Genomic DNA, 22352 nt, shown 5'->3' on the forward strand with positions numbered 1-22352 from the left:
GAAACAGAGCTTCAATCATATGAGCGGGACTTATAGCTTTTTGCCTCTTGAATAGTTTTGGCATCTCACTTTATCCATTGAGGTTCAGAATGATTGGCATCTATAGGAACTTCAGATTTCGAATAGTGTTATTGACTCTCTTAGTTCAGTATGATGATTCTTGAACACAGCTTCTTTATGAGTCTTGGCCGTGGCCCTAAGCACTTTGTTTTCCAGTATTACCACCGGATACATAAATGCCACAGACACATAATTGGGTGAACCCTTTCAGATTGTGACTCAGCTTTGCTAAAGTCCCCAATTAGAGGTGTCCAGGGTTCTTAAGCACACTCTTTTTTTGCTTTGGACCTTGACTTTAACCGCTCAGTCTCAAGTTTTCACTTGACACCTACACGCCACAAGCACATGGTTAGGGACAGCTTGGTTTAGCCGCTTAGACCAGGATTTTATTCCTTTAGGCCCTCCTATCCACTGATGCTCAAAGCCTTGGGATCCTTTTTATTTCCCTTGCCTTTTGGTTTTAAGGGTTATTGGCTTTTTGCTCTTGCCTCTTGGTTTTAAGAGCTTTGGCTTTTTCTGCTTGCTTTTTCTTTTTCTTTCTATATTTTTTTTTTGCCTATTTTTTTTTCTGCAAGCTTTGTTCTTTGCTGCTTTTTCTTGCTTCAAGAATCATTTTTATGATTTTTCAGATTATCAAATAACATGTCTCCTAGTCATCATTCTTTCAAGAGCCAACATATTTAACATTCTTAAACAACAACTTCAAAAGACATATGCACTGTTCAAGCATACATTCAGAAAACAAGAAGCATTGTCACCACATCAATATAATTAAACTAAGTTCAAGGATAAATTCGGAACTCATGTACTTCTTGTTCTTTAGATTTAAAACATTTTTTTATTTAAGAGAGGTGATGGATTCATAGGACATTTATAACTTTAAGACATAGTTACTACTACTAATGATCATGTAATGAAGACACAAACATAGATAAGCACATAACATAGAAAACGAAAAACAGAGAAAGTAAGAACAAGGAATGAGTCCACCTTAGTGATGTCTTTGAGCTCTTCTATGTCTCTTCCTTGTCTTTGCTGCTCCTCCTTCATTGCTTTTAGATCTTCTCTAATTTCATGAAGGATGATGGAGTGCTCTTGATGTTCCACCCTTAGTTGCTTCCAATAATTGTGTGGAAGAAAATGAATCCCCTGAGGTATCTCAGGGATCTCTTGATTTGCAGTCAAATGTTCTACCACTGAGCTATAGACCCTTGATGGAAGCTTTTGTCTTCCCTTTCCTCTTTCTTAGAGGTTTCTCTGGCCTTAGGTGCCATCAATGGTTATGGAAAAAACAAAAAAGCTATGCTTTTACCACACCAAACTTAGAATGTTGCTCGCCCTCGAGCAAAAGAAGAAAGAATAGAAGAATAAGAAGATATGGAGGAGATGGAGGGATCTGTGTATGGATGTGAGTGGTGAATGGAGAGAGAGAGAGGATGAGGTGGGTGAGGGATTCACAGATCCTGAGATGATCCTGTGGTGTCCACAGATCTTGAGGTGATCCTGTGGTGTCCACAGATCCTGAGGTGTCAAGGCATTTACATCCCTGCACCAATTTAGGCATGCAAAATGCCCTTGCACACAACTCTGGGCGTTCAGCGCCAGGTTGGTGCCCATTTTGGGCGTTCAACGCCCATTTGCTGCCATTTCTGGCGTTGAACGCCAGAACCATGCTTGTTCTGGGCGTTCAGCGCCAGGATGCTCCCATTCTGGGCGTTCAGCGCCAGAACTATGCTCTGTTCTGGCGTTTGAACGCCAGACAGATGCTCCTCCAGGGTGTGATTTTTCTTCTGCTATTTTTGATTCCGTTTTCAATTTTTATATTTATTTTGTGACTCCACATGATCATGAACCTAAGAAAACATGAAAAACAATAAAAATAAGAATTAGATAAACATTGGGTTGCCTCCCAATAAGCGCTTCTTTAATGTCAATAGCTTGATAGTGGGCTCTCATGGAGCCTCACAGATGTTCAGAGCATTGTTGAAACTCTCCAACACCAAACTTAGAGTTTGGATATGGGAGTTCAACACCAAACTTAGAGTTTGGTTGTGGCCTCCCAACACCAAACTTAGAGTTTGACTGTGGGGGCTCTGGTTGACTCTGCTTTGAGAGAAGCTTTTTCTGCTTCCTCTCCATGGTTGCAGAGGGAGATCCTTGAGTTTTAAACACAAGGGAGTCCTCATTCCATTGGAGGACTATTTCACCTCTGTCAACATCAATCACAGCTCTTGCTGTGGCCAGGAAAGGTCTTCCTAGGATGATGGATTCATCCTCTTCCTTTCCAGTATCCAGGACTATGAAATCAGCAGGGATGTAAAGGCCTTCAACCTTTACTAACACGTCCTCTACTTGTCCATAAGCCTGTTTTCTTGAGCTGTCTGCCATCTCTAATGAGATTTTAGCAGCTTGCACCCCATAGATTCCCAGTTTCTCTATTACAGAGAGGGGCATGAGGTTTATTCCTGAACCAAGGTCACATAGAGCCTTAAAGATCATGGTGCCTATGGTACAGGGTATTATGAACTTTCCAGGATCCTGTTTCTTCTGAGGCAATGTCAGTTGATCCAGATCACTTAGTTCATTGATGAACAAGGGAAGTTCAACTTCCCAAGTATCAATGCCAAATAATTTAGCATTCAGCTTCATGATTGCACCAAGAAACTTGGCAGTTTGCTCTTCAGTAACATCCTCATTCTCTTCAGAAGAGGAATACTTATCAGAGCTCATGAAGGGCATAAGAAGGTTCAATGGAATCTCTATGGTCTCTAGATGAGCCTCAGAGTCCTTTGGTTCCTCAGAGGGAAGCTCCTTATTGATCACTGGACGTCCCAGGAGGTCTTCCTCCTTGGGATTCACGTCCTCCACTCCCCTTGTAGGTTCGACCATGGTGCTTATGTCAATGGCCTTGCACTCTCCTTTTGGGTTCTCTTCTGTATTGCTTGGGAGAGTACTAGGAGGGATTTCAGTGATCCTTTTACTCAGCTGGCCCACTTGTGCTTCCAGATTTCTAATGGAAGACTGACGATTGGATTTTTGATGGTATAGAATTTCACAAATGAATTCTCGTTGTAAAGTATAGCTTCTAAACCAACAATAATCCTTTCATACAAAAATTTGTTTGTCACAAGTAACAAGCCCCTAAATTCTATAAACCGAAGTATTTAAACCTCGGGTCGTTCTCCCTAGGAATTGTAATGAAGTGTCTTGTTATCGGTTGTGAGTTATATTTGGGGTTTTGATATGAAGCATGAAAGATAAATGGTAAGAAAGTAAACTAATGGCTAAAAAGGTCTTGGCAAGGGTTGGTGGTCAAAGATCTCTATCCTAATCACTAACCACAATATGAGAATTGGCAAGGATTAATCTCATTACATCATCCTCTAACTAGTAGTAAAGGAAAGTCAAATGAGCTATATCAATCCTAGTCCATAAGTCCTAACTCTCCACTAATTCAATTAGTGAGAACTAGAGTCAATGAATCCCAATCATCAATTACTTGGACATTAGTAACTCAAGAGTTCCTAAGTTACCTTTCCAAGCCAAGAACATAAAACTCTACTCTAAAATCCAACCAAGCATTTCATCAAACACTTGGAAGGCACAAAAGAAAAACATAGTAAATCAACAACAAGAATTAATTCTAACTACAATCAAATGTAAAGAATTAACAACAACAATTAAAGGAAACAAGATCTACATGAATTACCTCTTATTGAATTGGAAGAATGTAGAAGGAACAATACTAGATCTACAACAAAGTATAAGAGCAACATAAAGGAAATTACAATAAAAGAATAGAAGAAGATTGAATGTAGCAACAAAGAATTGAGAGATAGAAGTGGAAGAAAGCAAAGATTAAAACCTAGATCTAAAATTATTGAACTAAACCTAATCCTAATTCTAGAGAGAAGTGAGAGCTTCTCTCTCTAGAAACTAACTCTCACTACTAAGCTAAGCTAAAACTAAACTAATGGTAACTAACTTCTAAAGTATAAAAAGCATCTAAAAGTCTCCCCATTCCCCCTTCAATCCTTGGCTTAAATAGCATCAGAAATGAGTTGGATTGGGCCCACAAGGCTTTAGAATTCGCTGGCCACGTTTTGTTTTAAGTGAACTAGGTGGCAGCAACGGCGCGTGCGCGTACTATGCGCGTACGCGTCACCATGCGCGGTTCAACCATAGCAAATCTTATATCGTTTCGAAGCCCCGGATGTTATCTTTCCAACCCAACTGGAACCGCATCATTTGGACCTCTGTAGCTCAAGTTATGGCCGATTAAGTGCGAAGAGGTCGGCTTGACAGCTTTCCGGTTCTTCCATTTCTTCATGAGTTCTCCAACTTTTCATGCTTTCTTTCTTCATTCCCTTGATCCAATCTTTGCCTCCTAAACCTTAAATCACTTAACAAACATATCAAGGCATTTAATAGAATCAAGGTGAATTAAATTTAGCTATTTTGAGTCCTAAAAAGCATGTTTTCACATTCAAGCACAATTAAAGGAGAATATACAAAACCATGCTATTTCTTGAATAAATATGGGTAAAAGGTGATAAAATCCCCAAAAATCAATACAAAACAAACCGTCAAATTGGGGTTTGTCAAAGACCTCGTTTCATTCATGAAACTCACAGTGGCCTTGGATAGATCAGAGACTAGATTTGCTAAATTAGAAGCATTTTGTTCAGAGTTCTCTGTCTGTTGCTAAGTGGATGATGGAAAAGGTTTATTATTGTTAAACCTGTTTCTTCCACCATTATTAAAGCCTTGTTGAGGCTTTTGATCCTTCCATGAGAAATTTGGATGATTTCTCCATGATGAGTTATAGGTGTTTCCATAAGGTTCACCTAAGTAATTTACCTCTGCTATTGCAGGGTTCTCAGGATCATAAGCTTCTTCTGCATAAGAAGCCTCTTGAGTACTGTTGGATGCAGCTTGCATTCCATGCAGACTCTGAGAGATCATATTGACTTGCTGAGTCAATATTTTATTCTGAGCCAATATGGCATTCAGAGTATCAACTTCAAGAACTCCCTTCTTCATAGGCGTCCCATTACTCACAGGATTCCTTTCAGAAGTGTACATGAACTGGTTATTAGCAACCATGTCAATGAGTTCTTGAGCTTCTGCAGGTGTTTTCTTTAGGTGAATGGATCTACCTGCAGAAGTGTCCAGTGACATCTTTGATAGCTCAGATAAACCATCATAGAATATATCCAGGATGGTCCATTCTGAAAGCATGTCAGAAGGACACTTTTTGGTCAACTGTTTGTATCTTTCCCAAGCTTCATAGAGGGATTCACCTTCTTTCTGTCTGAAGGTTTGAACATCAGCTCTAAGCTTGCTCAGCTTTTGAGGAGGAAAGTACTTGGCTAAGAAAGCCGTGACCAGCTTATCCCAAGAGTTCAGGCTGTCTTTGGGTTGAGAATCCAACCATAATCTAGCTCTGTCTCTTACAGCAAAAGGGAAAAGCATGAGCCTGTAGACTTCAGGATCTACTCCATTAGTCTTAACAGTATCACATATCTGCAAGAACTCAGTTAAGAACTGAAAAGGATCTTCAGATGGAAGTCCATGAAACTTGCAGTTCTGCTGCATCAGAGAAACTAATTGAGGTTTCAGCTCAAAGTTGTTTGCTCCAATGGCAGGAATGGAGATGCTTCTTCCATGTAAATTGGAATTAGGTGCAGTAAAGTCACCAAGCATCTTCCTTATATTATTATTATTATTTTCGGCTGCCATTTCCTCTTCCTGTTCGAAAATTTCTGAAAGGTTATCTTTGGATTGTTGTATTTTAGCTTCTCTTAGTTTCCTTTTCAGAGTCCTTTCAGGTTCTGGATCTGCTTCCACAAGAATGTTCTTATCCTTGCTCCTGCTCATATGACAAAGAAGAAGGCACAGAAAAATAATAATAATAACGGAGATCCTTTATACCACAGTATAGGGATCCCTTTGTAAGTGGAAGAAAAGGGGGAGATAAAGAATGTAATATAATGGAAGAAACACAACTGTGAGGAGGCTAGAGATGTGAGATGAGATGTTAGGATATGAATGAATAAATAGAATAAGATGGGAGAGAGAGAATTTTCGAAAATATTTTTGAAAAAGAGTCAGTGATTTTCGAAAATGGTTTTTGAAAAATGTTAGTAATTTTCGAAAATTTTTGAAATCAAAAATAAAAAATAAAATTAATTAGTTAATTAAAAAGAAATTTTTGAAAAAGAGGGAAGATATTTTCGAAAATTAGAGAGAGAGAGTTAGTTAGGTAGTTTTGAAAAAGTTAAGAAACAAACAAAAAGTTAGTTAGTTAGTTGAAACAAATTTTTAAAAGATAAGAGGTTAGGAAGTTAGAAAAGATATTTTGAAAAGATATTTTTGAAAAAGATAAGATAAGAAGATATTTTTGAAAAGATATGATAGAAATTAGTTTTGAAAAAGATTTAATTTTTAAAATCTCAATTAATGACTTGATTCATAAGAAATCACAAGATATGATTCTAGAACTTAGAGTTTGAATCTTTCTTAACAAGCAAGTAACAAACTTCAAATTTTTGAATCAAAACATTAATTGATTATGTTATTTTCGAAAATTATGATATAAAATAAGAAAAAGGTTTTTGAAAATTATTTTTTTGGAATTTTCGAAAATAACCATGAATTTTGAAAAAGATTTTGAAAAAGATAAGATTTTCAAATTGAAAATTTGATTTGACTCATAAGAAACAACTTGATTTTAAAAATTTTTGAAAAAGTCAATCCAAATTTTCGAATTTGATGAGAGAAAAAAAAAGGAAAGATATTTTTTTTATTTTTGAAATTTTTATGAAAAACATGAAAATTATGCAATGCATGAAATTTTTTTAGATCAAAACATGTGATGCATGCAAGAATGCTATGAATGTCAAGATGAACACCAAGAACACTATGAATGTCAAGATGAACATCAAGAACATAATTTTGAAAAATTTTAATGCAAAGAAAACATGCAAGACACCAAACTTAGAATTCTTTAATGCTTAGACACTAAGAATTCAAGAATGCATATGAAAAACAATAAAAGACACAAAACAAAAAATCATCAAGATCAAACAAGAAGACTTACCAAGAACAACTTGAAGATCATGAAGAACACTATTAATGCATGATATTTTCGAAAAAATGCAAGATGCATATGCTATTGACACCAAACTTATAACATGACTCAAGACTCAAACAAGAAACACAAAAATATTTTTTATTTTTATGATCTTCTAATTTTTTTTGTATTTTTATTTATTTTTTTTTTCGAAAATTATTGTGAAAAATAAAAATAAGGATTCCAAAATTTTTAATATGAAATCCAGGAATCTTGCCATGTTAGTCTTAAAGCTCCAATCAAAGGGTCAGGCATGGCTTAATAGCCAGCCAAGCTTTAATCAAAATATGAGTGTAATTCAGACATGACAAGCCTAACATGCCTTATCCAAAAGAATTGGACATGACTCCACTGAGGTGATTAGCCAATCCCAAAGCAGTTTGGGTATGGCTTTACAGCCAGATAGGCTTCAACATGCTTCATGAAACACTAGAATTCATTCTTAAAAATTCTTGAAGCCATAGAATAATTTATTTTTGAAAACATTATTTTTAGTAAATTTTTTTTTTCGAAAACAGGTGAGAAAATTTTGAAAGATTTTTGAAAAAATTTTTGAAAAGAAAACAAAAAGAAAATTACCTAATCTGAGCAACAAGATGAACCGTCAGTTGTCCAAACTCGAACAATCCCCGGCAACGGCGCCAAAAACTTGGTGCATTGCCGGGATTGGGATCTCAGACGATTCTTGGCGCCAAACAGGAACAATTAAGTCCCCGGCAACGGCGCCAAAAACTTGGTGCACGAAATTGTGATCTCCAGGCTCGAACAAATCCTGGTAATGGCTCCAAAGCTTGGTGCTCTGATCTTAATTCATAATTGTCACAACTTCGATACAACTAACCAACAAGTGCACTGGGTCGTCCAAGTAATACCTTACGTGAGTAAGGGTCAAATCCCACGGAGATTGTTGGTATGAAGCAAGCTATGGTCACCTTGTAAATCTCAGTCAGGCAGATATAAAGTGATAATGGTGTTTTCGAATATTATATAATAAAATAGGGATAGAGATACTTATGTAAATCATTGGTAGGAATTTCAGATAAGCGAATGGAGATGCTTTTCGTTCCTCTGAACCTCTGCTTTCCTTCTATCATCATCCAATCAGTCTTACTCCTTTCCATGGCTGGCTTTATGTGATACATCACCACTGTCAATGGCTACTTTCGGTCATCTCACGGGAAAATGATCCAATGCCCTGTCACGGCACTGCTAATCGTCTGGAGGCATCACCCTTGTCAATGGCTTCATCTTATCCTCTCAGTGAATAATATGCTCATGCACCCTGTCACGGCACGGCTATTCATCTGTCGGTTCTCGATCATGCTGGAATAGGATTTACTATCCTTTTGCGTCTGTCACTAACGCCCTGCAATCGCGAGTTAGGAGCTCGTCACAGTCATTCAATCATTGAATCCTACTCGGAATACCACAGACAAGGTTTAGACCTTCCGGATTCTCTTGAATGCCGCCATCATTCTAGCTTACGCCACGAAGATTCTGGTTAGGAGATCTAAGAGATATTCATTCTAGCTTATTTCATGTAGAACAGAAGTGTTTGTCAGGCACGCGTTCATAAGGGAGAAGGATGATGAGCGTCACACATAATCATCACCTTCATCACGTTCTTGGGTGCGAATGGATATCTTAGAAGCGAAATAAGAAGAATTGAATAGAAAACAGTAGTACTTTGCATTAATCTTTGAGGAACAGCAGAGCTCCACACCTTAATCTATGGAGTGTAGAAACTCTACCATATGAAAATACATAAGTGAAGGTCCAGGCATGGCCGAGATGGCCAGCCCCCAAAACGTGATCAAAGGATCATAAGGTAATCCAAAGATGCCTAATACAGTAGTAAAAGGTCCTATTTATAATAAACTAGCTACTAGGGTTTACATGGGTAAGTAATTGATGCATAAATCCACTTCCTGGGCCCACTTGGTGTGTGCTTGGGCTGAGCCTGAGTGTTTCACGTGTAGAGGTCCCTCTTGGAGTTGAACGCCAGCTTTTGTGCCAGTTTGGGCGTTCAACTCTGGTTTTGGCTCCTTTTCTGGCGCTGGACGCCAGATTTGGGTAGAAAGCTGGCGTTGAACGCCAGTTTACGTCATCAATTCTTGGCCAAAGTATGGACTATTATATATTGCTGGAAAGCCCTGGATGTCTACTTTTCAACGCAATTGGAAGCCCGCCATTTCGAGTTCTGTAGCTCCAGAAAATCCACTTTGAATGCAGGGAGGTCAAAATCCAACAGCATTAGCAGTCCTTTTTCAACCTCTGAATCTGATTTCTGCTCAAGTCCCTCGATTTCAGCCAGAAAATACCTGAAATCACAGAAAAACACACAAACTCATAGTAAAGTCCAGAAATGTGAATTTAACACAAAATCTATTAAAAACATCCCTAAAAGTAACTAGATTCTACTAAAAACATACTAAAAACAATGTCAAAAAGCGTATAAATTATCCGCTCATCAATTCTTTACTTCTATTTCCTCTGCTAACCTGAGGCCTGCTAGAAGTGCCTCATATTTGGCTTGGCTATTGGTGGCTTGGAAGAGGAATTTGATTAATTATTCGGCTTGTGAGCCAGTGTCATCTTTTAATAGGATCCTTGCTCCACATCCGCTTTCATTCAATGCTCCATCTACATACAGTTGCCATGTCTTGACTGTTTCTTCTGTGTTTGTAAATTCTGAGATGAAATTGGCCAATGCTTGGGCTTTAGGAGATCCTCGTGATTTGTAGGAGATATCGAATTTGGAGAGCTCTATTGCCCATTTTGTGAGTCGTCCTGCTAGGTATGGTTTTGATAATATTTGACGTAAGGGATGGCCAGTCCAAACTATTATCTGATGTGTCTGAAAATAATGTCGTAGACGCCGAGCTGTGATGACTAAGCCAAATGCTAATTTTTCTATCGTCGGGTCTCTTGTTTTGGCATTTTGTAGGACTTTGCTCACAAAATATACTCGGTGTTGTTCTTTCTTTGTTTTTATTAAAAGCACGGAGCTAACCGTGTTAGTTGAAATTGAAAGAAATACGAAAATGGGTTTACCTGGTTGTGGTTTCTTTAGTATAGGTGGTGAGCCTAGAAGATTTTTTAATTCAACAAAGGATTTCACATTCGTTTGTCCAGCTGAACTTCTCGCCTTCTTTAGGGTGTTGAAGAAATGATGTGACTTGGCAGTTGCTATAGGCAAGAATCAGGATAGGGCTGCTAGGCGACCTGTAAGCTGTTGCACCTCTTTGATTGACCATGGTGATTGCATGTTTATCACGGCCTGACACTTGTCGGGGTTGGCTTCTATCCCCCTATTTGTTAGTAGGAATCCGAGGAATTTACCTCCATGTACTCCAAATGCACATTTCTCTGGGTTTAGTCTCATATTGTTCCTTTGTAGTTGCTGAAAGATTTATTAAGATCAACTTCATGTTGTTGTTCCGAGCTTGATTTGACCACCTTGTCCTTGACATATATCTTAATGTTTCGGCCAATATGATCTTTGAAGACCTTGTCCATTAATCTTTGATAGGTTGCTCCTGCATTTTTCAGTCCAAAAGGCATGGCCTTATAACAAAAATTACCTTGGTCAGTCACAAACGTTGTTTTGTCTTCATCATCAAGGTGCATTTGTATTTGATTGTAGCCAGAGTAGACATCCATGAAACTTAGCAATTGATACCCTGAGGTGTCGTCCACCAGTCTGTCGATGTTCGACAGTGGATAAGAGTCCTTCAGGCAAGCTTTGTTTAGATCTGTAAAGTCCACGCTAATGCGCCATTTTCCCGAGCTCTTCTTAACCATTACCACATTTGCCAGCCATGATGAGAAACTAAGTTCTCGGATGAAACCTGCATCAAGTAATTTATGTGTTTCTACTATTGCTGCATTTTTTCTTTCTATACCCAGATTTCGTTTCTTTTGTCTTACAGGTCGGGCGTTAGGATTGACTGCTAACTTATGACATATAAAGTTTGGATCGATCCTTGGCATGTCAGCAGGTGTCCATGCTAATAGGTCGGAGTTGGACTTTAGTGTTTCAATCAGATTTTGTTTTGTTCCTACAGAGAAAACAGAACCGATGTTAGTAATCTGGTCTGCTTTTCTGAGTTGTACCTTTTCTAGGTCGTCCGTTGGGGCGGGACGACTGTTGCTATTCCTCGGATCTAGTTCGGCCAAGGTCGGAATGCTTTCTGAGTTATAGACAGAATGTACTCTTATGATAGTCTCTTTTGGAGTGACTTTCAAGCCTACATTGTAGCATTGCCTAGCCTCTTTTTGGTCGGCATGCACCATCACTACTATGTTATCCTGCACAGGGAACTTAACACAAAGGTGAATTATAGAGATAATGTCTCCAAAGGAGTTCAGGTAAGGACGCCCCAAAATAACATTATAAGGGCCTGCACAATCAACTACAAAAAATTGGATATCTAGGGTTTTTAAGTTTGGAGACTCTCCTACCGTTGTTCTCAGCCATACATAACCTGATACAGGAACTCTTTCTCTGGAGAACCCTACGAATTCTCCAGGTGATGGTTGTAGTGCTTTGTCCTTGAGTTGCATCTTCTTAAATGTGGAGTAAAACAGGATGTCGGTACTACTCCCAAGGTCGAGTAGAACCTTTCTGACTGTTAGTTCTCCCATGTGTATCGAGATTACCACCGGATCGTCCAAGTTCGGGTATTGCGACATGAAGTCAGACTCGCCAAAAGTGACCTGGGCAGCTGGTGCACGAAATTGTGATGTCCAGGCTCGAACAATCCCTGGTAATGGCTCCAAAGCTTGGTGCTTTGATCTTAATTCATAATTGTCACAACTTCGATACAACTAACCAGCAAGTGCACTGGGTCGTCCAAGTAATACCTTACGTGAGTAAGGGTCGAATCCCACGGAGATTGTTGGTATGAAGCAAGCTATAGTCACCTTGTAAATCTCAGTTAGGCAGATATAAATGGATAATGGTGTTTTCGAATTTAATATAATAAAATAGGGATAGAGATACTTATGTAAATCATTGGTAGGAATTTCAGACAAGCGAATGGAGATGCTTTTCGTTCCTCTGAACCTCTGCTTTCCTGCTATCTTCATCCAATCAGTCTTACTCCTTTCCATGGCTGGCTGTATGCAAGGGCATCACCGTTGTCAGTGGCTACATCCCCTCCTCTCAGTGAATAATATGCTCACGCACCCTGTCACGGCACGGCTATTCATCTGTCGGTTCTCGATCATGCTGGAATAGGATTTACTATCCTTTTGCGTCTGTCACTAACGCCCTGCAATCGCGAGTTAGGAGCTCGTCACAGTCATTCAATCATTGAATCCTACTTGGAATACCACAGACAAGGTTTAGACCTTCCGGATTCTCTTGAATGCCGCCATCATTCTAGCTTACGCCACGAAGATTCTGGTTAGGAGATCTAAGAGATACTCATTCTAGCTTATTTCATGTAGAACAGAAGTGTTTGTCAGGCACGCGTTCATAAGGGAGAAGGATGATGAGCGTCACACATAATCATCACCTTCATCACGTTCTTGGGTGCGAATGGATATCTTAGAAGTGAAATAAGATGAATTGAATAGAAAACAGTAGTACTTGCATTAATCTTTGAGGAATAGCAGAGCTCCACACCTTAATCTATGGAGTGTAGAAACTCTACCGTTAAAAATACATAAGTGAAGGTCCAGGCATGGCCGAGATGGCCAGCCCCCTAAAACGTGATCAAAGGATCATAAGGTAATCCAAAGATGGTCAAAAAGATGGTCTAATACAATAGTAAGAGGTCCTATTTATAATAAACTAGTCACTAGGGTTTACATGAGTAAGTATTTGATGCATAAATCCACTTCCGGGGCCCACTTGGTGTGTGTTTGGGCTGAGCTTAAGTGTTGCACGTGCAGAGGCCATTTGTGGAGTTGAACGCCAATTTCTGTGCCAGTTTGGGCGTTCAACTCTGGTTTTGGATCCTTTTCTGGCGCTGGACGCCAGATTTGGGCAGAAGGCTGGCGTTGAACGCCAGTTTACGTCGTCAATTCTTGGCCAAAGTATGGACTATTATATATTGCTGAAAAGCCCTGGATGTCTACTTTTCAACTCAATTGGAAGCGCGCCATTTCGAGTTCTGTAGCTCCAGAAAATCCACTTTGAGTGCAGGGAGGTCAGAATCCAACAGCATCAGCAGTCCTTTTTCAACCTCTGAATCTGATTTCTGCTCAAGTCCCTCAATTTCAGCCAGAAAATACCTGAAATCACAGAAAAACACACAAACTCATAGTAAAGTCCAGAAATGTGAATTTAACATAAAAACTAATGAAAACATCCCTAAAAGTAACTAGATCCTACTAAAAACATACTAAAAACAATGCCAAAAAGCATATAAATTATCCGCTCATCAGCAGCTAGGGCCGAGGTTTGGGTTATTTTCTGTGACCCTTCCATTGTCATCATGGCTCTGTAACTTCTTTTTGTAGCTGTATTGGTTGCTCCTCCTCCTGCGAAGCCACCTGAAATGTAGTTTATTACTCCTTTGGATGCAGGAGTTTCGACTGGTCCATACCAAGTTCCTTTTTCTTTGTGGTCGGAGCTATAGCTCGGTTTGTCAGTGTCCTTTGTTTCTTTCTGGCTTCTGAAAGTGACATATTTATCCAGTAGGCCTTGTCTTGCTACCCTTTACAACAGGTCTTTAGCCACTACGCATTCATCAATGGTATGGCCATACTTCTGGTGAAATGCACAATGCTTGCTTCTGTCTACATACTTTTGATCGTGATATGTCCCTACCTTGCTCGGCGGTTTTATTAATTTGTTGTGTAGTATCTCCTTGATGATGTTTTCTCTTTTGGTATTGAACTTGGTGTATGAGTCTAACTTTAGTGTTAATTTGAAAGGTTTTTTGGGCTCCTTGCTTTGAGATTTGGGAGGTTTTTCCTCTTCTTTCCAAGACAATGGTCTTTCATTTCTCCGAGCTTCATGTAATTCTTCAATTTTAATTTGTCTGGTTGCTTTGTCTCTAAAATCCTCCAATATCTTCGGCTTTGCGACTGCTATTGCTTTCAAGAATTTCCCAGGTCAGAGGCCACTCTTTATCGTGTGCAGTTGTACTTTTGGATTGAGGTCTGGGATTTCCATGGCTGCTATTGTGAAGCGTGTCATGTAGTCCTTCAAACTCTCATGTTATCCTTGTTTGATTGTACTGAGATAGTCTAAATCTCGCATATAAATTTTGGACGCTGCGAAGTGGTTTATGAATAATTTGGCAAATTCGTCGAAGCTTGATATCAAACCTACAGGTAAGTTAGAAAACCATAATAAAGCAGCTCCATCTAGAAAAATTGGAAAGGATCAGCATAAGATGGGATCGGAGTCATTGTTAAGAAACATCATAGATTCGAATTTTGTTACATGAACTTTAGGATTTCTGATCTCCTTGTACAGCGTCAAAGTCATTGGAATTGAAAATTTTTAGGCATTTTAAAATTCATTATTTCTTCAGAAAAAGGGCCAATCTGTCGTCTTTCTGTTTTGAGGGGTTGCTTCTCCTGTCTTCGCATTTGATTTTGACTGGCATTCCTCGTGGAGATCGGCATTGGTCTTCTTATCATTCTTTGCTTCGCCATTGTTCTGCATTGTTGCTAACAGTTTGACCATTCGTTGGTTTTCTGCCTGTAGAGCAGCGTTAGAAGCTAAGAGCTCAGTGTTGGTGGGGTTGGCCTGAGGAGTCACCGAATGATCCGTCATGCTTCGACTTCTGAAAAGAAAAGAAGATACAAGTCGAATATAATAGTGTTAGATTGAAACTAAAAGCGAGGCGGGGCCCCACGGTAGGCGCCAAATATTTTGGAAAGGATACTCCTTCTGAGTTATACGTTAGTCTTGTGATGGTCCAAAACGTCTGATAGTTTAATCTAGACTCGGAATATCCTCGTGAACTCAAACCCAAGCCTTGTACCTATAAAAAGGACTCCGACGCTCAAGTCAGTAAAGAATCACTTGAGAAAAAATGGGTATATAATCAGTGAGGTTGTGTTGTTGAATGATCTGGTGCCCGTCGTCCGCCTTGTTCCTGATTTATAGAGTAGTTGGTACTGAATGAGTCATCGCTCGAGCCGAGATCTTCGTGACCGACTTTGAAGTGAGATCATGGGGGAGTGGTTTGTTAGGAAAGAGTCATTTTAATTTTTGAATATAGTTTAATGTGCCGAGGTATAACTCGATTCATCCGATGTTTTAGCGATACAGTACAAAAATCAATAAAATAATTTAAAAAAATTAATTAATATTAATTAAAAAATTAATATTAATTTTTGAAACATGAACAAAATGTAGCTTTCTGGATCAATTTACACAATGCTTTGGTGATGCATGTAATACTAATAATTATCCTCAAAAAGATAAAACTCTTATTTTCTTATAATACTCTTCACACATTTGTCCTCTTTGATTTGCTAGTTTATAATGTGCTCATTCGGCCATTGGCCATAAAGCCATCTGTTGAGTTTGGAAAACTTGAATTATTATGATGATCAAATATTATTAAAATATTAATTAAAAAATCATTAATTTGTTAATTGCTTCCAATTGGTTGTACGATAGATTTGGTTTAGTGTGTAGGTGAAAAATAAAATTGTTTCTTGGCTCAAGTGATAAAAACCCAGCTTTGTTACTAAACATATTTCAGCCCAATAATAATTGTCCACTTCTAGTGGCTGAATATTAAAAGAAGAAAGATCCAAAGAGGCCCATATCACAAGCCCATGATGAAATGAAACAATTGACCCAAGGTTGAGAGAAGAACCCGTTCAGCGGTCACAAACCAAAGGGAACTCAAATTGTCAAAGTTATCATTGTTGGTTACTTGAAGTAAAAATCTAATTGAGTTTAATTTCATTAAAGGCATGCTTTGGTTACCAACTCCACTTGTTACTGGAACTTAAAATTCAACTTGGTTAATTGCAAGCATTGGTAACCAAACTCAAAATTCAATTGATTTAATTACTTGCCTTGATAACTGAAAAAGAAAATTAAATTGAGTTAATTGCATTGATGGTTCCACACGTTACTCCACTCCTTGAGTAATGTGAATGGAATTTCAATTCATTTAATTGTTCTTTGAAAAACTTTGTGTTTTCTCTCTCCTTTCTCTCTTTGCATTCTGTCACATCCATCAGAGGAAGAAGAAAAAAGTACAAGTTATCAGAGAAAAGCAACAGTAAGGCTAACGGAAGAAGAAAAGGCTAGGATGATGGCCTTTGAGAAAAGAAGATCCAAAGCATGGCATGGTTGAGATCTTTTTCACTAAAGGTAAGATGTGGAGAAGAAGCTTCAAGATCTCCATGCCTAAAGTAGAAGCAATCCATTTTGGTTAGAGAAGAAGATCTCTGAGGTGAAGCTCGTTTTCACTTTTGTTCATCCATCACAGAAGGTAGCTACTGTAGCTACATGGAGGAAGAAGCAAAAATTGAATAGATGGAGCTGTCAAGGATCAATAGTTCATCAAGGGTCAGAATTCTTTCTTGGGGACAAAGTCAAGATGGAGGGCTCAGATTGATGAAGCTTGATGAGAAGGGATGAGAGAGAGGTATATGCATGTTAATTTACTTTCGGTTTTCCCTATCTCTTCTCTCTGTTCGAAACGGCCTTATGTGATGGAGAAGATGTTGGTGGCTTGGTTAAACCGGTTTCAACCTTGGAAGCTTCCCCTTCTATAATAAGGGAGAACAGCCAAGGGTTTAGACAAGGAGTGAGAGCATATGTTTGGGTTCCCATAGCTCTTTGAGATGTTTATTCTCCTCCTTCATGGCTTACATTGAATATTTCTTTTTGTCAGTGAGTCTGTATGTGTTTCATTAGTAAAAGGCAAAATGTGAGATTTTGTAAAAAAAAAAAGCCAACGAGTGAAAAAAGGTAGAGAGTTAAAGAAAAAGCCATTATTATCTCAGAAATTCTTTATATGTATTTCTATTTTGTTGTCATGATCCTGAGGGAATTCTCTTGCAAATTAGGTTAGCACTTTGCAGTTAAAAACTGGATTGAGGTCTAGTCAAGTTCATGTTGGGGTAGAATCTGGACTTGTTCCCTTGCAAGTTGGGTTAGCACTTTGCGGTTGAAAGCTTGGCAGTTGTCCAAGTCAAGTTCAGTTTTAGGGATAGATTCTGGACTTGTCTCAGATAGGAATGGGTAGTTCCTAGGGAAGAATTGGTGTGTGTAATCTGTTGATTATAGTGAAATTCTGTCACTACTGTGATGGAGACTGGATGTAGGCTGTATTGCACTTAGCAGCTGAACCAGGATACTTCTGGGTGTGATTCTCTCTTTCTCATCTACTCCATTTCTGATTCTGTTGCGTAGGAGACAAAATTAAAAAATATCTCCTAACCGGTTACGAGACAAAAAGAAAATGTCTCTTGACTTTTTATGAGACAAAAAGCAGAAATATCTCCTGAAGCTATCTTAAAAGGTAGAAAGTAATATTCAGTAAAAAGAGGGGCTAAAATTCAAACCCCCCCTTCATTTAGTCACTGATTACCATCAATTGGTATTAGAGCTTGGTCTCAAAGAGATCAAGCTTCACAGCTTGGAGGAAAAGATCCTAATAGCAAACTACATGGGTTCAAACACAATGGCTTATATTCTGACAGAAGGACAGTCCAACAACAGATCTCCATTCTTGAAAAAAAACTTTAACTATTGAAAAGAAAGAATGAAGATCTTTTCTCAGTCAGTGGATTACAACATGTGGAAGATAATCATAAATGGTCTTCAAGTCCTACAAAGGATGGCGCTGGTAGTGTTGTCTCTCCCAAAGTCGAAGCAGAATGGAATGAAGATGACAAAAGGAAAGAAAAACTAAATGGCAATGCTGTCAACATGCTGAACTGTGTAATCAGCTTCAAGGAATACCAGAAGGATTCAAGATGCAAAACAGCAAAGAAAATCTGGGATAAAGTTTCAAGTCACAAATAAAGGCACCACACAAGTAAAAGAAACCAACATTAACATGTTGAGCAAATAGTATGAGATGTTCTCTATGAAGAAAGGAGAATCAATTGATGACATTCTTTATCATCAGTAATAGCTTGGAAGCTATGGGGATTACTCATTCCGAACAGATGCTAGTGAGGAAAATCTTGAGAAGCTTGACAAGAGAGTGGAAAGTGATATAACCTGTAATGAGTTAAGATAAAAGTTACTAGAATATGAAAAAAAATAATGATGACACAAAAAAAAGGGAGAGTGGCTCTTAAATCTTGCACAGAATCATTAGATGATGAATCCAGTGACTGTTTATAAGATTACAAGTTTGCATGTTTTGCTAGGAAACTTAGAAGGATGATGAAACTCAAAGGAAGAAGCAGAGGTGGCAACTCAAAGAAACCAAAAAAGGAAAGGACTAATGGCTTCTTGGGAGGATCTCAAGATTGACTCAGATAAGGAAGAAGACTCCGAAGATAGAGCACAAATCTGTTTCATGACTAAAGAAGATCAACAAGAAGAGGTAAATTTCTATGACTTATCTCTTGATGATTTGCATGTGACTATTAATGATCTCTCTCACCTTTCTGAAATATTGCTGAATAAATACAACAAATATAAATCTGAAAATGAACTTTTGAATGCTGAAAATGAGTTTTTGAAAGAAAAGGGTGAAGGAGACCAAATGTGCTTTTAATTTCAATAAAGAAAATAGATTTTTTAAAATCTGAAATTAAAATGTTCAATGGAAAGCACATTATTGATCTCTCTCAAAAATCTATTGCTAAAAATAAAAGATTAAATGAAATGATCAAAAGTTTGAATCATGATTTAGCAAAATTTGCACATAACTCAAGCAACTTAGACAAATTACTTGCTAATCAAAGAACTTTGTTTGAAAAATTAGGTTTAGGGTATGTAATGAAAAATGATGTATTTTTTTAAATAAAAAATCACTTGCAAATTCACAACATCATCTTCAAAAATAAAATCATCATTTGATAAATCTGTCCTTGAATACTCATCTAACATTGATGCTGATTTTGAAAAGCCATATATTTTTATAAAAATGCATCTTATTCAAAACCTGAACCTGCTTCAAATAAACTCTGGTATGGGTTACATCTCTAACAATGAAGACGTTTTTAGAAAATTTCTCTTTCACAAAAGAGCCTCACGTTCTAGATACCCATTTGTGTCAAGAAATTCTGGTTTAAGGTTTCTGACAAAAGGAGGTACTAATGTTAGAGATGGATCTTTCAAAAGAAATGCACCCTTTCAAATACCAGAAAATTCAAATCTTTTGATCAGCATCATATCTTAAAGTGTTTTCAGCAACATGCTCATACAAATCACTGTTTTAATTGCAATAAATCTGGTCACTCTTCTTCTTAATGCTTTATTGATAAAAGAAGAGTAGAAAAAAAAACATACAAAGTTGTTTGTGATTTTAATGCTCTTGGAAAACTAAGAAGGACTAACTTCAAAGGATCCAAATTAGTTTGGATACCTAAAAGATTTGTGCAGTTTTACTTAGCATCCAAGAAGAAGAAAGACATGTGATACTTGAATAGGGGATGCTCTAGGCACATGACCAAGAAGTCCACTTTCTTCATCAAGCTTGATAAATTCGATGGAAGTTTTGTGACTTTCGACGACAATGGTAAATGAAAAATTGTGGCCATATGTAAGGTCCGTGAGAATTTCTCAACTTTCATTGATGTTGTATTTTGAGTTGATGGGTTGAAACACAATCTGCTAGGCATTAGCCAATTGTGTGATTTATATTGTTTGGCTATTCTCAAAAAATTGGAATGCTTGGTTGTGTGTGAAAAATCTGGTGAAATTTTATTTGAAGTTAAAATATGCAAGAATGTGTATGGACTAACCTTAGAGGAACTAAAAAGAACAAAATGTAGCTTGTTTTACTTCTTTGGAATAAAAAAAAGGTAATGGTACAAGAAATTGGGACATGCAAACATGTTTTAAATTTCTAAGCTTGTGAAAAAGAATGTGGTTAGAGGTCTTCCTAAAATAAAATTTGACAAAGACATCACTTGTGATGATTGTCAATTGGGTAAACAAGCAAAAAAAAATTCTTTCAAACCCAAGGATGACATCTCAACCAAAAGAACAGTGAAAATTCTACATATTGATCTTTTTGGTCCTATAAGGATTCAAAGTCTTGGTGGTAAGCACTATAGCTTAGTGGTGTTTGATGACTATACTAAGTTTGGATGGATTCTTTTCTTAGCTCATAAGAATGATGTCTTTCTTGATTTTTTAACTCTATACAAAAAGATTCAAAATGAATTTTTTGAAAATTATTTTTCTTAAGAAGTGATCATGGAAATGAGTTTGGAAAACAACACTTTGATGAATTTGGTATTTCATATAATTTTTTATGTTCTAGAATACCTCAATAAAATAGAGTTGTTGAAAGGAGAAATAGAGGCCTTCAAGAAATAACTAGGGCTATGTTTTAGTAAAAATGAAATTCCAAAATTTTTTTTGGACTGAAGCTATATTTTGAACCAAATCATCATTAGAAAAGTTTTAAAGAAAACACCATATGAGCTTTGAAAAGGAATACCACCCAATCTTAAGTACTTTCATACTTTTGGATGCAAATATTTTGTGTTAAACACTAAAGATAATCTTAGAAAATTTGATCCAAAATCTTATAAAGGTATCTTTGTTGAATAGTCAACCACTAGTAAAGCTTATAGAGTTTACATCAAGGAACATAGAATAAATTGAGGAGTCCATACATATTATTTTTTGTGAGTCTAACTCCATTTCAAGTGTTGCCTAGAAAATTGATGCAGAAAGTAAAACAGAAGCAAATCCTCAAGTAAACCAAGCGAATCCCAAATATGTTCCAGCTGTGGATATCGTCAGTCCAAAAATGGCTCCTGTGAATAAAGGAGACATTTTCATTTTGTCTCCTGACCAAGCCAGAAAATCCAGAACAATGGACTCATCAGAACCTTGCCAAGGTCAAGCTGAAGCCTCAACTCAAAAGTAACGTGAATGGAAGTTCTTAAAGAATTACCCTCATGAATTCCTCATTAGAGACTCTTCACAAGGCATGACAACTAGATCCTCAAGCAAGAAGCAAGTGGAGGCAAATAATGTTGCTTTCTTGTCCCAATTAGAACCTCTCAATTTGAAGCAAGCTCTTGAAGATCCCTCATGGGTGAAAGCAATGGAGAAAGAGCTGGTCCAATTTGAAAAAAAAAATAAGATAGATATTGTGATGCAGATTTTGCTGAGATCGTGTGAATAGAAGCAGCATTTCAGAGATTTGTTGTTATCTTGGACAATCCATGTGTGGTCAAGCAAGAAGCAAGCTACCTCTGTCAACAGCTGAGGCAGAATATATCTTAACTTCCTCTTGTTCTCAATTGACTTGGTTCAAAGCACAACTTACACATTACAAATTGCAAGTCAATAGTATTCCTATGTTTTGTGACAACTTGAGTGCAATAAATCTTTTTTCAAAATCCTATTTTACACTCAAGAACTAAGCACACTGAAGTAAGATTTCATTCCATAAAAGAACATGTGCAAAAGGGAACAAATGACATTTAATTTGTGAAATTGAGAACTACTATAGGGACTTTTGATTGTTAAGTTTTTTTTTTTTGAATTAAATATGCTCAAAGATTTTTCTGGTTGTTTTTGTCTCACAGGTTACAAGGAGACAAAACTGGGCAGATGATGACTCCCTCTAGGTTCCATGATGTTCAGACTATGTGTTGATAATTTTAAATGAATTTGGATCTGAACTAAATCCTTGGTGGTCAAATGTGTTTCTTTAAAACCACCACTAAACCAAGAGAAAGTTGTTTTGTTTTATGAAGTGGATCTCATTGCTTATTTTGATCACATACACACAAAAAAAAAGAGTATTTGCATTCATCTTTTTTCAAGTCAAATAAGTTTCAAATTCTTTTCAATTTTTATTTGATTTGTTAGTTTAAAACTGCCCGTATTATTTTTAAAATTCAAAATTATTTTAATCCCATTTTATTAAATTGGTTTGTGGAACATTTAAAGCAGTTATTATGATGACTTCTCATCTTCTCCACTACTCCCATTTTTCCTTACATATAGAATGTTTTTAACTTGCATTTTTTGAGTATTTTGGTGTCAATCTGAGTTATGAAACCCAAGACAGAA

General features: G+C 37.4%; 1 protein-coding gene and 1 non-coding gene across 2 annotated transcripts; one reads left to right on the top strand and one right to left on the bottom strand.

Moving 5' to 3' along the window:
- Positions 1-5295: 5295 nt before the first annotated feature.
- On the top strand, positions 5296-5403 carry LOC112760873 (small nucleolar RNA R71). The gene has a single exon (XR_003181290.1). It is a non-coding gene; the product is annotated as a small nucleolar RNA R71 (small nucleolar RNA).
- Positions 5404-10576: 5173 nt separating this feature from the next.
- On the bottom strand, positions 10577-11890 carry LOC112756899 (uncharacterized). The gene has a single exon (XM_025805502.1). It carries the CDS (start codon positions 11888-11890, stop codon positions 10577-10579), a length of 1314 nt encoding a protein of 437 aa, XP_025661287.1.
- Positions 11891-22352: the final 10462 nt, after the last annotated feature.

This window comes from Arachis hypogaea, chromosome 16, assembly GCF_003086295.3.
Source record: "Arachis hypogaea cultivar Tifrunner chromosome 16, arahy.Tifrunner.gnm2.J5K5, whole genome shotgun sequence".
NCBI lineage: Eukaryota > Viridiplantae > Streptophyta > Magnoliopsida > Fabales > Fabaceae > Arachis > Arachis hypogaea.